We start from the raw sequence: 14,084 nt of genomic DNA on the forward strand, positions 1-14,084 counted from the left end.
TTTGATGAATTATTGAACTGGTGTATTTGGTGTTAATTGTTCTGCTCTGTTAGTTTTTATTTGCTACAAAATTAATAAAATCCTACCTACAATCTTGGAACCAATAAATTATGTAGGCCTAAAAAAAGGTGGAAAAGGTGCTGACTAAGACTTTATTTTCAGCTCTTGGTTCTGGAATGACCTGCAAGCTGGACTCAATCTAGACTCCTTCATTTCGTCCAACACTTGGAAAACAGAATAGACAAACATGACCGAGGAGGATTTGGCCGCTGAATTGCTTGGAGTATAAAACATGATGTATGACTTCCCCTGATATGTCGTTCAGGGCTTTGTCCCACCTGAGCCAGTGTAAGCTTTGTTTACGGGAATTTAAAATGACACAGGGCGCTCTTCTATGTGTGTGTGTGTGTGTGTGTGTGTGTGTGTGTGTGTGTGTGTGTGTGTGTGTTTTAAACAAAGCTCGAGGGCTTCTCAGATCCTGCTCCTAATCCCGATCAGGTGATTAGAAGTCAGCAGATCAAAAACATCGAGGTAAAAAGGAGATCAGTGGGTCAATGCTGAGGCGGGACTGAGAGTCAGCTCTTTAAACTTTATCTCTGTCGGTGGCTGCTCCATGTGACACGCATCATTTCCACATACTTTCTTACATCACAGTGTGATGTAAATGTAAAAAGAAAAAGTTGAAAATCCCAACTAAAGAACTTGGTACAAGCTAAAATGGCTTGCGTAATATGGCAATGAGTTCTTACTAATCTCTGGCTCTATATTGATGCTTTGTTGTTATTGATGCACTGAAGCAGATCTCCTCCATCTATTCTTTTCAATATGCCACGTCAGTGCAGGCTGAAAACCATAGTAGGCTTTCAGTAGCAGAAAAACATGTCCTCGTTCTTCCTGTTTTGCTATGTTGAGCGCATAACCTTTGTCTGACCCTCGTAAAAAAAAAAAAAAAAGTCTCAATGCAACAGTGCAATACATACAAATATGCCTCTTAGATGTTCCAACATTGCAACATCAACATGCATTAAAGAATTCACGACCGATACAGTAATTCTTTCATATGCATGAAGGAAGACCAGGACTAAGTTGATATATACTTCACAGTACAAAACGTACAAATTATAAAGAAATGACTGGAAACGGGAAGTGACATCTTCCAGTAATGCAAGCAACTCAGGGCTCACTTTTAAAAAGTCGGATCTCACACTCTGGCGTCTTCTCGCATGCGACTCACCTGCATGTACCCCCTCCAGGGGGTAGAAGAAGCAGACCAGCAGGTTCATGAGCACAGCCAGGTTGAAGGAAACGTTACTCCACACCGACATGTTTCTGGAGCACCAGTACAGCACTGGTTGGGCTGAAGAGGAGAGAAGTGCGGTTGTTCAGATTAGATCACACACACGCACACACACACACACACAATATGGTTTAGGTAAGTAAATGACAAAATCCCAAATCCTCACATTTAAGAAGCTACTGTACGACTGTACGACCAATATGTGGGACTTTTTATAAATAAAGATGAAACAAAGAAAGACTTAAACCATCATTTGATGATAAAGGTTTTCAATACATTTCTGTTGAATAACTATTTAAATCAACTAATTGTTTTAGCACTAAATTGATTAACCCAATGTGTGAACAAGCTGTGGGGTGAACTTGAAAGTAAGATCTTGTGAGAATCTAACATAACTGGCTCGCCATGAAGGAAATAACGTTACATAAAGTAACATGAGGACAGTGTCGTGGAGAAATGACAACATTGTTAATAATGTATGCTAAAATGTTGATACTGAAAATAAAGACAAAGACTCGTGTTACTTTGACCTTCGACACACAATCTGACTTTTAATAGACCACTTTCTGTCGTCTGCGGTTAGTGGGAGAGAGAAACAGATGCAGGGACTTTTCCATGTCCATCGCTTCTTCTAAGTGAGAGACAAAATATATCTCTGCGTGGGTAAGCAGTCTCGTACTAGGATTAGAAATATGTGGGTGCGGGTCTGTGTGTGTTTGTGTGCGTGAGCAAGCAGGCTCTCAGTTGTGATTCATAAGGTTACTGTACAAATGTTTCACGGCTCAAACAATGTGGAAAGCCCCTGTCTGCTTTTAGAAAGTGGAAACATGCACACACTTAACACGAGAGCACACACACACACACACAGGATGACATTGTTGGCCCTGATGTCATGCTTCCATGCATTTTCCAAACTCCCTCGTCCTGTTCAGGCTCGCAGGCAGTGAGGTGTATCCCAGCATGCATTGGGCAAGAGGCGGGGTACACCACTGGGCACACAACAACATTCACTACATTTTGGAGTTTCCGATTCACCTAAACTGCATAACCTAAACCACCTTTCACATATTTATGAAGACAATAAAGTGGTCATGATAACCTTGTTGGAGTGTTATTGCACTTCTCACCAAATCTTGCAGCACAAATGAGTCATTTATTTGTACAAAGGTGATCCTGGATCAACTGACCACTACGTGCACCACACTCATGCTACGTCTTGACCCTACCTCTGAGTTTCTTCTGCCAGTTCATCTCATTGAAGAGATCCTCTGCTCGCAGGAAGAAGTCGTTGATCTTGCTGCCCTGCTCGTCTCTCTCCGTGGTGTAGTAGACTCGTAGCTTTGACTCGGACGTCAGGAACTCACAGATGTTAGGCACGGGGAACACGATCTCCTCCATGGTGCGGTCCTGACGCACAATCTGAACAGAGAGACGCACAGTCACTTTGGCATCGGCAGGTCCACATTATTGTATATTTATAAAGAAACTGTCACAAAATATAAAATAAACATTCAGTGTTCTAGAGCAGAGGTTTTTAAAGTTGGAAGGAGCCTCCATGTGGGGGCCCCAAACACCTTTTAGGGGAGGCTCAGTGAATGGAAGTGAAAAATCTAAGATTAGTTATCAAAAGAAGAACACATAGAATAGTCCAAATGTGTGCGATTCGGTTAAAAAGATAGTTCTGATGCAATAGTTTAGGAGAATTTGACTGTTTTTCCCACTTTCAAATCGTCACAAACTAATGAATTAATGAATTTAAGTGTCTATGAGATCAAATAACATAATCATGATGCCATAGGCATTCAGGAATTAATGGAAACTAAGCAACTTAACTAAGGGGGGTTGAGGGGGCCCACAGTCTCAGAAATAGATGATTGTTTTTGTGAAAATCTACTACAGAGGGCTTCAACTAGTTAATGTGACAGGGTTGCGTGTTAGGACCTCTATCTGAGCAGTGTGATTGGCGTAGAACTCCAAGGCCTCATCTCCCTCTCCATTGGCCCCTCCTGGCTTTAACATCATGGACAGCTCCTTATTATGTCGCGCCAACTGTGCAGAGGACACACAGCCAGCAAGTGAGCACGTCACAAAAGAACAAACAACACATGGATGATGTGTGTGGCTCATTATATTCTTGGATGAATGGAGAAACATGTTGCAGAGATGCACAGCAGACCTGGTGAGCTAAAATGTAGATGTTGTGACCAACATTTCGGGGGGAAGCTGCATCGTGTTCCTCCTCTTCCCCGTTCTCCTCCTCCTCCTCTTTTGTGTCCTCAAACTCTACCTCTCCCTGCAGATAAGCCTTCTTTATCACCTCCACCTGGACACACACACACACACACACACACACACACACACACACACACACACACACACACACACACACACACACACACACACACACACACACACACACACACACACACACACACACACACACACACACACACACACACACACACACACACACACACACACACACACACACACACACACACACACACACACACACCTGTGAGACTGAACAACCAGCTAGCTTGTATTTGAGATGTAAGCAGCTGACAAAAGGAAAAGAAGCACAACAACATCTCCTCACCAGCTCTTTAGGCCTCATATTGTACAGGATCCTCTCTGCGTTCTCACTGTCATGGCGGCTCTCCATGATGGCGAGCAGCAGCTTGGATGCATTGTTCTGAGATTAAAAAAAGAAGAAGAGAGAAAGCAGGCAGGGGAAAAGAGAGCTCTAAGATAAGAACTTAAGCTCTGTCAGTTTCTAAATCCAAAGAAAACAGACAGAAATCCTGGTGCTCTGGGCAAATGCACTCTACAGCTATTTGTCTTGGCAGGCAAGCACAAAAGCTAGGTTAGCTCAGACGAATGAATGTCCAGCTCTTATACCTGTAGCCTGTTAGTGATATTCCATCCTGCTGTGAAAGGAAACTACTGCTCAGTTTTGTTAAAACTCATTTTGGCTCAGGATCCCAGAGTAAACCCGTTCCCCCGCTTCACACAAAGGTGTAGATCCTTCCTCCACTTTACTTACAGAACGCCAGCCCAGCCAACTCACCTTGAGCTCCAACACCAGGTCCATCCGCTTTTTCCCAAGTGGGTTGATGTCATTAAGGATCAGGGCGATTATGATATCAATTCCATTGGACTCGTGTGTGGCAATGCAATTCTGGAGGAAATAAAATAAAACATTTATGAAAAAGACAGATACACGTACAGACAGACGTGCCCTTGTACAGTCCAGGTCCTCCCCTCTGGCGTAGTCTCTTTATGTACCTGGTTTTCATGGCAGGGGCCTTGGCAGTACTCTGTGAGACTCTCCAGAGTTTGGTTGATGAGGGCAACGTTCTTCTCGTTGATGTACAGTCCCAGAAGACCGAGACCTCCTGTGGTGCTGCCGCAGATACAGTCCAAAAACTGCAGAGTCTCACACACGAGGTTGTAGTTGTTCTTGTTGTTCTGACAGCGAAGGAAGTTCTGAGACCATAAAAGTGGTTGGGTTAGTATGACTGGGATAAGTCTGTGTAATAATAATAACCCAAAGAAAAGCAAACAGCCACTAACAACTAACTCCTTCGTCTGTCAGAGCTCAGAGGAACTTTTAAGTTAGCACCAATATCTCCGTTTCAGTCCTCGTCTGCTCTGGTGAACTCGACTTTCTCATCAGAAGCGTGCCGCTGTGCCAGCAGCCACTGTGCCACAAAATGAATCCTTTGCAGGATTGAATCATGTGCCGTAAATCTTTCCAGTAAGGTCTGTGCACCGACAGGAATTTTACATTCTACAGAAAGTAAAGTCGGTGCTGAAAAAGGCAGAGATAACGACGTACAACTTTTAGATATATAGTATAGATCTCTGTCACACAGGAGGGAGCAGTTAATAAGAGGAATGTTATTTCAACCTTTAAATTAGCTTAGCCACTAAGATGTTCATATTCTCTCTTGTCTTTTACAAAAGGGAAGTAATATTTGAAGAAATTACATGCACACGTTATTTTAATTATAAAAGTAGTGCAAGACATCTGCAGGCATCGCTCTTAGGTTTGCACAATGATCTCAACCTAATAAAGTTCTCCAGCTGCCTTCTTTCTCAAATTGACAGTAGGACTTTGAAGTTGAGTAAATTAAACCGTCAGTGAAAGAGAGAAAAATCAGACGACTCTGAACGCAAGAAATTAAAGTATACAGTTTTCCTTTCATACGTCTTTAAATAATGATGTGCCAGAGAAGTCATCTCCATAGCCTGAAGAAGTCAGTCCTGGCCTCTAATACAAATGACACTGATGATAAAGGGAATTAGCATTGTTAGAAGAATCATGAGACCTGTGTTTAAAACCTACAGCCAAAAGGTAAAAGCATGCCTCAAACTATGGTTTAGAGCAGGGGTGCATAAAACCTTTCACTTGGAGGGCCAAAACTAAAGCATCTATTGTATTTTATTTTTATTTAGATGCAAAATGATACTAGGGTAATTAATAATTAGGGAGCCTATATATTTACAGAGCATTTTTGCATGGCTTTAACAGCAATTTATATAATATATGTATTTATTTTAATCAATTTAAATCAAATAATTTTGATTACATTTAATTTAATAAAAAATAATAATAATAATAATAATAATAATTAAACTGTTCTTTGTATGTTGCACTTTTGTTTGGCTTATTTGAAGCTTTTGTACTGTTCGCAGTTGTATCCTTGTAATCAGCTAAATGAAGCGTAATGTAATGCAATTAAAAAAACCTCTGGCAGGGAAAACTTTGGGCAGCCCTGGTTTGTAGAAAGGAAGGTACTGTAGCCAAGTAGGATCCACACTACAGGATATCTATAAAACTAATAGAGTCTGGATATCAGTCTGTCCCACCTGTAGGTCGCGGTTGTGATTCTCACAAAGCAGCTGGAGGAAGCGAAGGATGGGCTGCATGATAACGACTACAAAACTCATTTCTCCCTCGTCCTGGTTCTTGTCCCCAGTGCTGGGCTGTCCGTCCGCTGAGTTGAAATGATCCTCAGGGTCTGCTTCACGCCGGTAAGAGTTGAAGGCCTTCTTGGTGGCAGACGAGGCTTCCAGTAGTTGCTCTTTCACATCCTCCGTCATGACCACCGCTGAGTCTCTGGCTAAACAGAGACGGGCACCAAACAGGGAATCAGGATGCAGACGAAACCCACATGAATGTTCTTTACAAACAAGTTATATAATAATTTAATTATCCAATTGTAGCTTGTCTTAGCATCTGTTGGTAAGAACCTGACATAAATTCATACTTCAGATCATAGTACGTGACCTTTGACCTTTTTTGCGAGCAGGAACGTCTTTATCCTGGCTGTCATCATCTCTCTTCCTGTTTCCCAGGTCGCTGGTGTTCACCGTCACCGTGGCTTTGATCTCCAGCTGGGCCAGCTTCATACGGTCGTAGAAGACCCGGAAGAACTTTTCTGATTTCTTGTCTTCAGTCAGACGGCAAAAGAAAGAACGCTGGACACAAGAGACAAGAAGAGAAGAAGAAAAGAGAGAAAATTGATATTTTGATAATCGATTAATCATGTCAATCATTCTTTAAGCAAAAACATTAAGTTCTTAAGTTCTTCTGGTTCCAGCTTCTCCATTGTGAATATTTTCTGTATTCTGTATTTCATTTCAAAATGTTGTATCTTGGAGTTTCAGCCTGTTGGTTGGACAGAACAAGTCATTTGAAGAGGTTACCGTAAAAAACGGATTAATAGATAATGAAAATAGTAATTAGTTTCAGACCTAATATAAATGACCACATGCATTTATTTTCCCCTCCATGTTTGTATTATGCAGCTGCTAAGTTATTTAGAGTGCAGTGAGCTAAGGTCAAACCCAGTGAACGTGATGTTGGAACAGGGAACATAGACTTTAAGATCTGGTTTCAAACTCCTCGTCTCTCCGTGCACACATATTCTGTCACAACTTTACGACTAAATCATCACTTAATATGAGGGAAACTGGACCTTCACAAAACTATATATACACATATAAATAAAGGGAAGTCTGGATTTACTGCGACAGGAAAGTTTAAACGCTGCAGTTACTGCAGTGGAATGGGGTCATGCAAAATTGGAACACTTTCGAGCCCGCGAGCGTAATGCATACACCGTGTCCCAACCCACAGGACTGTTGTTTTGATTATGTAAGAGATGTTATCTGCTGCAGCCTATGGAAAGGCTTCGACCAGGGGTGAAAAATGACACGAAAAGGGAGAAGCCTGGCCTACTTACACAGATCGAGAAACCGAGATGATGGGGAGCAGGGGAAAAAAAAGAGAGGCGAAAGACAGACACCGAAGAAGGAATAAGGTTATTGTGAGCGGGAAAACGAGAGCGAGATATAGGGAGGGAATGTTATCCGACAGTATCTAGGCCAGTTGTTACATAACCATCTGTCTTTCCAGGTTAGATGTAAAACTGGGCTAGTGGAGGAAACAAACACATGAAAGTCACAAAGAAAACATGGAGCAAAATGGACAAGAAAAAAAGCCTTGCGTCTCCTACTTCAGGGACACTTTGAGGATGTGTTTCCACTAAGAGGTTTATATGCATTGTAATTCAATGTTTAACACACGGCCAAATCTTTTCATTCAACATTTTAAAAAGTGTCCAGCCAAACAAGAGAGTGCAGGCAGCCGCCTATTAACAGAACACAGAGCGGAGCTAACACAGGTTTGCAGCCGAGTGTCTTGCAAAGAAACAATGACATAACTGTGTGCTTGTGCCCCAAAGCAGATTCCAGAGCCTTACTGTGCCCCACCCAGGCCCTCCACCACTGAGTAGCAGCCCTCCTGCACGTACACACTCTGCCAAACACTCAGGGACAAGGAGATAGTAGCTAGGGGAGAGGGAGGGGGGGAGAGAGAGCTGCCTAAGCAAGGCCATCACGCAATAAACAACTTGATGACAGAGTGGAGAGCGCAGAGGCGAGGATTAGCTGCACCACTGGCTAGCCACTCACAGCTCACAACTCAAAGCATGCCTGAGGAGTGAAGTGTGAATTTGGTGCCGTGACTGTCATTCCTGCCTGGGGGTGAGGCATGAGGCCCAGGTTAACACACATCGATTGGACCGGAGCAAACACAGAGAAAAGCCCACCCCCCACCCTCAGCCTTTCCTATTACATAACTCACACACACACATACACACAGACAAACATGCACAGACACACATACACAAACAGACAAGCTGGAGAGCGCATACGCTAATATGCTGACTTTTACTCTCACAAAACTAGGTCAGCTGTCTCCGGCAAAACGGCACATGCCAATTTTTGAGAAGACACACCCACACACACATGCAGTATTACAGTATTCTCCCTAAATCTCTGCCAACTTCATCCTTATGTAATTACGTTCATTTTCCACTGCCTATCATATTATTAATGTTGCTGTCCTCATCTCTGGGATAACCCAGGTTAGAGATACTGCCTTCAGTCTCAGTGTGCAGTCGGGCTAACGGTGCAGGGTTGGCAGGACGAGCTCCGTGCCGGCAGGGGTATTTGATCTTATGGATCAGGGTTATCTGAGCCATTATGTTTCACAGCGGTAGAGGTGAGTGTGTTTGATTGATGGTGGCTGGGAGGTGAATGTATTGGTCATTTAAGAGTTATTGTGTCCAGCAGTGAAATTCTTCACTCGTAGCAGAAGACCGTTAGTCATTTTTTTAAACAGGAACGCTGTTTCTAAGAACTGAGCTGAGTTTCGTGGATCGAGTGAGTCACTGAAACAAGGACAAAGCCTTGTGCGTAAAGCTGAGACACCACAGTGAAGAAAAACACCACGGCAGACTTTCATTTTATGGTTTCTTTAGAATTATATGTGAGGTTGCTTACAATGACTCAGAAACGAAAACATAAACTTTCATGTGTAACCACAATGCTGCCTCTGTAGTGTTTCGATGCTGGTCCTTTACACACGCTGTGACAAAATCTGTGCCGCCGCATCAAGACACCATCTGTGTTTTGATATCACTGGGAAAGCGAGGACAAGCGGGGTTGTGATGGAGGGATGATGTTATGGATGAGGTAACACATGGTGGTCAAGGAGACAATGGAGTGACGGTAACAGAGGAGGATGAATGAGAGAGAGGAGCATCTCAGGGCCCCCCCGCAGTGTTGGGTAAACACAGTGCCTGTCTGTATCCATGGAGACAAACCCTGAGTGAGGCGAGATGGGGGCGGACAAAACTGAAAAACAAGGTCATAGCGCTTTCCCTTCTCTCCTTCCGTTCCGCCACTTGGCATCAACAAAGGGATGTTATGCAACAGCTATTTATACTCTCGCTCCCTTTCCCTCTCACCCTCCTTCTCATGTCAGCCAGCACCGCATGCAAACCAAATGCAGCTCTGCTCTCCTCCAACTGCTCTTCCTTCTTTCCTTAGAAAACGAGCCACCTCTCTCGTTTCTTTTCCACCTGAAAAGAGAGTTTGTCTACTGCATATTGTTTTGTTTTTGCAATGCACCTGCAATGCAAGAGTTTTGGAGGGAAGCAGAACATCATGCCATGCGGTTGTACCGCCAGATGGCTGACGAGTGAAATGTCACAACACAATTACAGCTTTTCTGAGTTCTCTCAGGGCTGTTGCAGAAGAGCTGGCGTGTGACAGACACAAAGAGGAGCGGCGATGAGCCGACAAGTCTAGAAAGCACCGACTGTAAAACATTCAAGACGTCCAAAGACATGTGCAATAGCTTTGCTTGACAGCAGAACGAGACGGTGTCTGTGTAAATGAGTGACTGTGCATGCACTCTTGAGTTATTCCGTGTGGTTTATTTCTAGGTCTTAAGTAAATAGTTAACTGTGTTACATGAGAACAGGATATCCAAGACCCAACAGGTGCTCGGCTTGGCATGTCAGATGCAGACAGAGACAAAAAAGCAACTCCCGTTATGCTGAAGGTGCTTTTTCTTGAAGAGAGCAGAGAGCTAAAGTAGTCAGTTTTCTCTCATGGTGACACTTTAAGTTTGCAGAAAAGGTACGCTTGTTTTTATCATTTTCAAGCAGTCAAAAGAAAAGAACCTCACACTTCTGTACACTGTTCACAATTATTTTAGGAAATCATCCAGTAACTCAAACTACACAAATATTTGTACTATGTGGCACATTTCTAGCCCTGCATACAGAGTAGTCCCCCCCCCCCCCAAAGAAACCTCCCTTTACAGAACAAACTTAAGAATGCAAGGGTGAGAGGAGCTGCAGTTTCTCCTCAATCCCCTCTGTGTTTCCCCGTCCCTCCGCCCTCTCTCCCCACTGCCCCAGTTCCGGAGGCCCAGCATGACCCAGTTTGGGCCGGCAAGAGAGCGCGAGGGGATCGAGAGCGAGAGAGGCTGGAATGTTTTGAAGGCTGAGACATTCCTCATTGTTCATTCACACAGGCCTTATGTAACGCAGATGGATCACGTGATGTAGCTCTGCAGCAGCCGTGGGAAGCCAAAGCATTATCTTCCTCGCTCTAATCTGATTATGCAAGCCCCGTGCTTACACAACAACACACAGAAGGACGGACAGATGGAAAGACGGGGAGATCAACAGACAGAGCAACAGACACAGAGATATGAAAAAGAGAGACCGTTAGAGATAGAGGGGTTAGAGTGGCTCAGGCTAAAGCAAAGAGGGACAGAACATTCATTAATGTCGCGTAATGCACACATCAGCCAAATATTAAATCAAGAATATTTTAATGTAATCTACAAACTACTGGCAGGCCTGGCCTTTTAGCCACATGATATGTGCTGGATGTGGGGGGAAAAGACCCGGCTTGGTAATGTATGTGCAGCTATGGTGGCACACTGACCCATATACTGTAGACCCTCTCGTAATGGACACCGCCCATGGTACATTGAGTTCTGTTCACTGACCAAATTTGACCAGATCATCTACCGATGCACTGCAGGATAAGGTGAGCCTTTACGTAGATAACAGCCCATGAACTTAAAACCCTGCAGATCACGGTACGTAAGGGAAATCGGTAAGTGTGTCATTTGTATTATTTTACAATAACACAGGTTCAGACATGTTGGAGCAGATGAGTTGTTCAAACGTAGAGAGTTGACACGAGGATGTCCCTTCAGTTTCCACGTTCCACATTTGTCACACACTGACCTGGATGGTGGTGTTTCCACCTTCCAACAATGCAATAGCCAGGAGGATGCTTTCTTGGAAGACTCGGTCACTAGTGGTGTTCATGATGAGGTCAATGACCAGGTCAGAGGCTCCCTCTTTGTCCAGGTGACACTGGACCTCTGCCAGGCTCATTTCCGCACGACTCAGGCCCCCAGGACCCCCTAACGCTGAAAGACAGAGACAGTGTGACGGATAAGAATCAGATGTACCAGGTATATGAGGTTTATGAGATTAATACCTTCCAGTGTCCATTCAGATCATATAAGCACAATCAAGTGCATTTAAAGAGGAGCCAGTCATTTGCAGGTATTTAACAAAGAAAAGAGATGCCGACATGATCGATACAAGACGTTTACTGACATTACAATACAGTCAGTTTAGTCTTCCTTAAGTAAAATGCTGCCATCCTACTTTACAATATCTGCAAGTGTAGAAGCCTGATACATTTTGTATTAATCTGTATATTTTATAATATTTTTCTCATTTGAGCCTGCCATTCTTTGGAAAATAACTATAATATTAAATATATAATTCTGTAATGTCAAAATGATTTTAGTTTATTTGGTTTATTTCCTTTAATATTTGACAAACTCCAAAGCTTGATAATGAAATTTGACACAATATTAAACATAAAAACCTACATTTAAAAAAAAAAAAGGAGGAGGAAAACTAAATAATGAATTTAATGCAACATAAAAGACGGATTATTTGTTACATACAAAGATGATTCACTAAACGGGCCATCACTGAGATGTTTAACTACTGCGATGCTAACCCTGTACTAACCAGAGTAACTGTACATGACTTTGCCAGCACATTTGTCCCCTGAGGCCTCAGCTTCAGGGTACATGTGGATTTCTCAGCCTGCCTGGCTCTCGTTTCTGCAACAGGTGCGAAGGCTGTTTTCACTGGAAGTAGCAGCCTGTCACCTAGCAACAGCGAGAAGTGGATTACACAGAGGAACGTTAAGCGTCCTGTAGTCTGGAAGTTTGCCAAAATCTTGGTGCACATGGGAGAGACGGTGAACCTGGAATCAGAGTGACTTTCGGGTGTCTTTCAGACGAGTTAAAAATACATCCGAGTCATTCATCACACATGTTTAATACACAGTCTGCATACATTATGGTGTCGCACCCTGGAAGCCGTTCTGGTTACAAGGTCATTATGGCGGCACTGAATGTATATGAAAAAACACTCCACCAATATGTCCTCCAACATCTACATGCAGATAAAATGTTACATATCTAAACCAAATGCTCAAATAGAAGGAGGACCACTGCACAGAGATTCAGTATTCAGTATTTTGACTGCAGATAGTAACACAATGACCACGTTATCAGGTGTGTGTTGTGCTCTGTGTGCTCAAAGGGCAGCTCACAGCAGCTGATAACCGGCTCAGGGCCAGACAGATAGAGTCCTAACCTTATATAACATTATTGAAAGAACCTTGCTTTACTATGACTTCAGGGGCAGAAAACATTTTGGCTAACTGAAAAGAAAAAGGTTTATCTGGACTTTGCCCCGATAGTAGTTGTAGTCATTACTGGCAGCAAAGTCATGCCTCTCTTTGGCAGAAGCTCAATTAGATATGTTGAAATCAGTGTTTTGGTGGCCTTGTGTGCGCTAACTAAACCACTCATCACTTCTTACTTCAAAGACTTAACAACAAACTTCTGTGGTCTGTGTCGAAAAAGAGCAACAGCTTCCCACCTGATTGGTTTTTGCCGGGTCCTACCGGACTGAGGGGGCCGTTGCTAAATGATGTCAGGCTGTCCCTCCGCCCACCACTTTGATAAAAGTTGCCATAGTAACGGTTCACCAGAATCTGTCTCAGTGCCTCGCCCTGTGAGAGGGAAAGAAAGGGAAGGATGTAATGATGTGATGTCAGCAGCAGGAGCTGTTGTATAACAGGGAACATGCATCATCAATGATATATTGTGCATTTTGGATGCACATAAAAGACACCAAAACCCACTTATTGATGTCAGGAAACGATAACGACGATGCACTGTGGAGAAACTACATCAACTTTACCTTTTAAGAAAATAAGTCATGAATTTCTTTGCAAGACATAACCTTAATTTGACCACCACCCACACGACCACCACTGATCAATCAGCAGCAGCGACCCTGTGTAGCGACAATGTGAGGTGTTCGCTGTAGACGGACCTGGGCTCAGCCCTCACACAGTGACTCATCCACCGTCAGCACGACTTTGTTGTTGTTATAGCAACCGCAGCTCATAGCTACCTGACAGACCTCCCATGGGCTAAAGTAAAGGAAAGAAGTTTGTTTTTTTCTTTTCGTTGGAGCACGTTATGTGCAAATTATTGTCAGCTGTGGGTGGTCCATGCTAGACGACAGGGGCATTATGTAAGCTCAGCTGCCATAGCTCTGGAGGTCAAGATTAGTTTATGTAGGAGGTGTGAAGAACACTATTCTCATCTTTTATTGGCAGGAAGTTAGTCAACGGTGTGTATTGTGTGTACCGGCACGGTATGATCAGCCGTATTCAGAAGATGACTCCCTGGTCTCATTCGGGAGCACTGCCCTTCTTCTGAAGTCTCGAGTCATGAGCCAAATCCAAAACTGTTGGCACAGACCTGGCCCGTGTCAAGGATGAGTCATTTAATGAAACT

General features: G+C 43.4%; 1 protein-coding gene across 1 annotated transcript in view; it reads right to left on the reverse strand.

The window, feature by feature from the left end:
- LOC115008910 (inositol 1,4,5-trisphosphate receptor type 1-like) overlaps window positions 1-14,084 on the reverse strand; it is a 72,197-nt gene that overhangs the window by 15,335 nt on the left and 42,778 nt on the right. Inside the window, 11 exon segments of the mRNA XM_029432800.1 lie at window positions 1,235-1,357; window positions 2,524-2,716; window positions 3,239-3,346; window positions 3,474-3,620; window positions 3,897-3,992; window positions 4,368-4,478; window positions 4,586-4,786; window positions 6,173-6,426; window positions 6,601-6,784; window positions 11,425-11,612; window positions 13,156-13,288. Of these exon segments, the coding sequence (XP_029288660.1) occupies window positions 1,235-1,357; window positions 2,524-2,716; window positions 3,239-3,346; window positions 3,474-3,620; window positions 3,897-3,992; window positions 4,368-4,478; window positions 4,586-4,786; window positions 6,173-6,426; window positions 6,601-6,784; window positions 11,425-11,612; window positions 13,156-13,288 (1,738 nt within the window).

The sequence above is a fragment of the Cottoperca gobio genome, chromosome 5 (genome assembly GCF_900634415.1).
Source record: "Cottoperca gobio chromosome 5, fCotGob3.1, whole genome shotgun sequence".
Classification (NCBI taxonomy): Eukaryota; Metazoa; Chordata; class Actinopteri; order Perciformes; family Bovichtidae; genus Cottoperca; species Cottoperca gobio.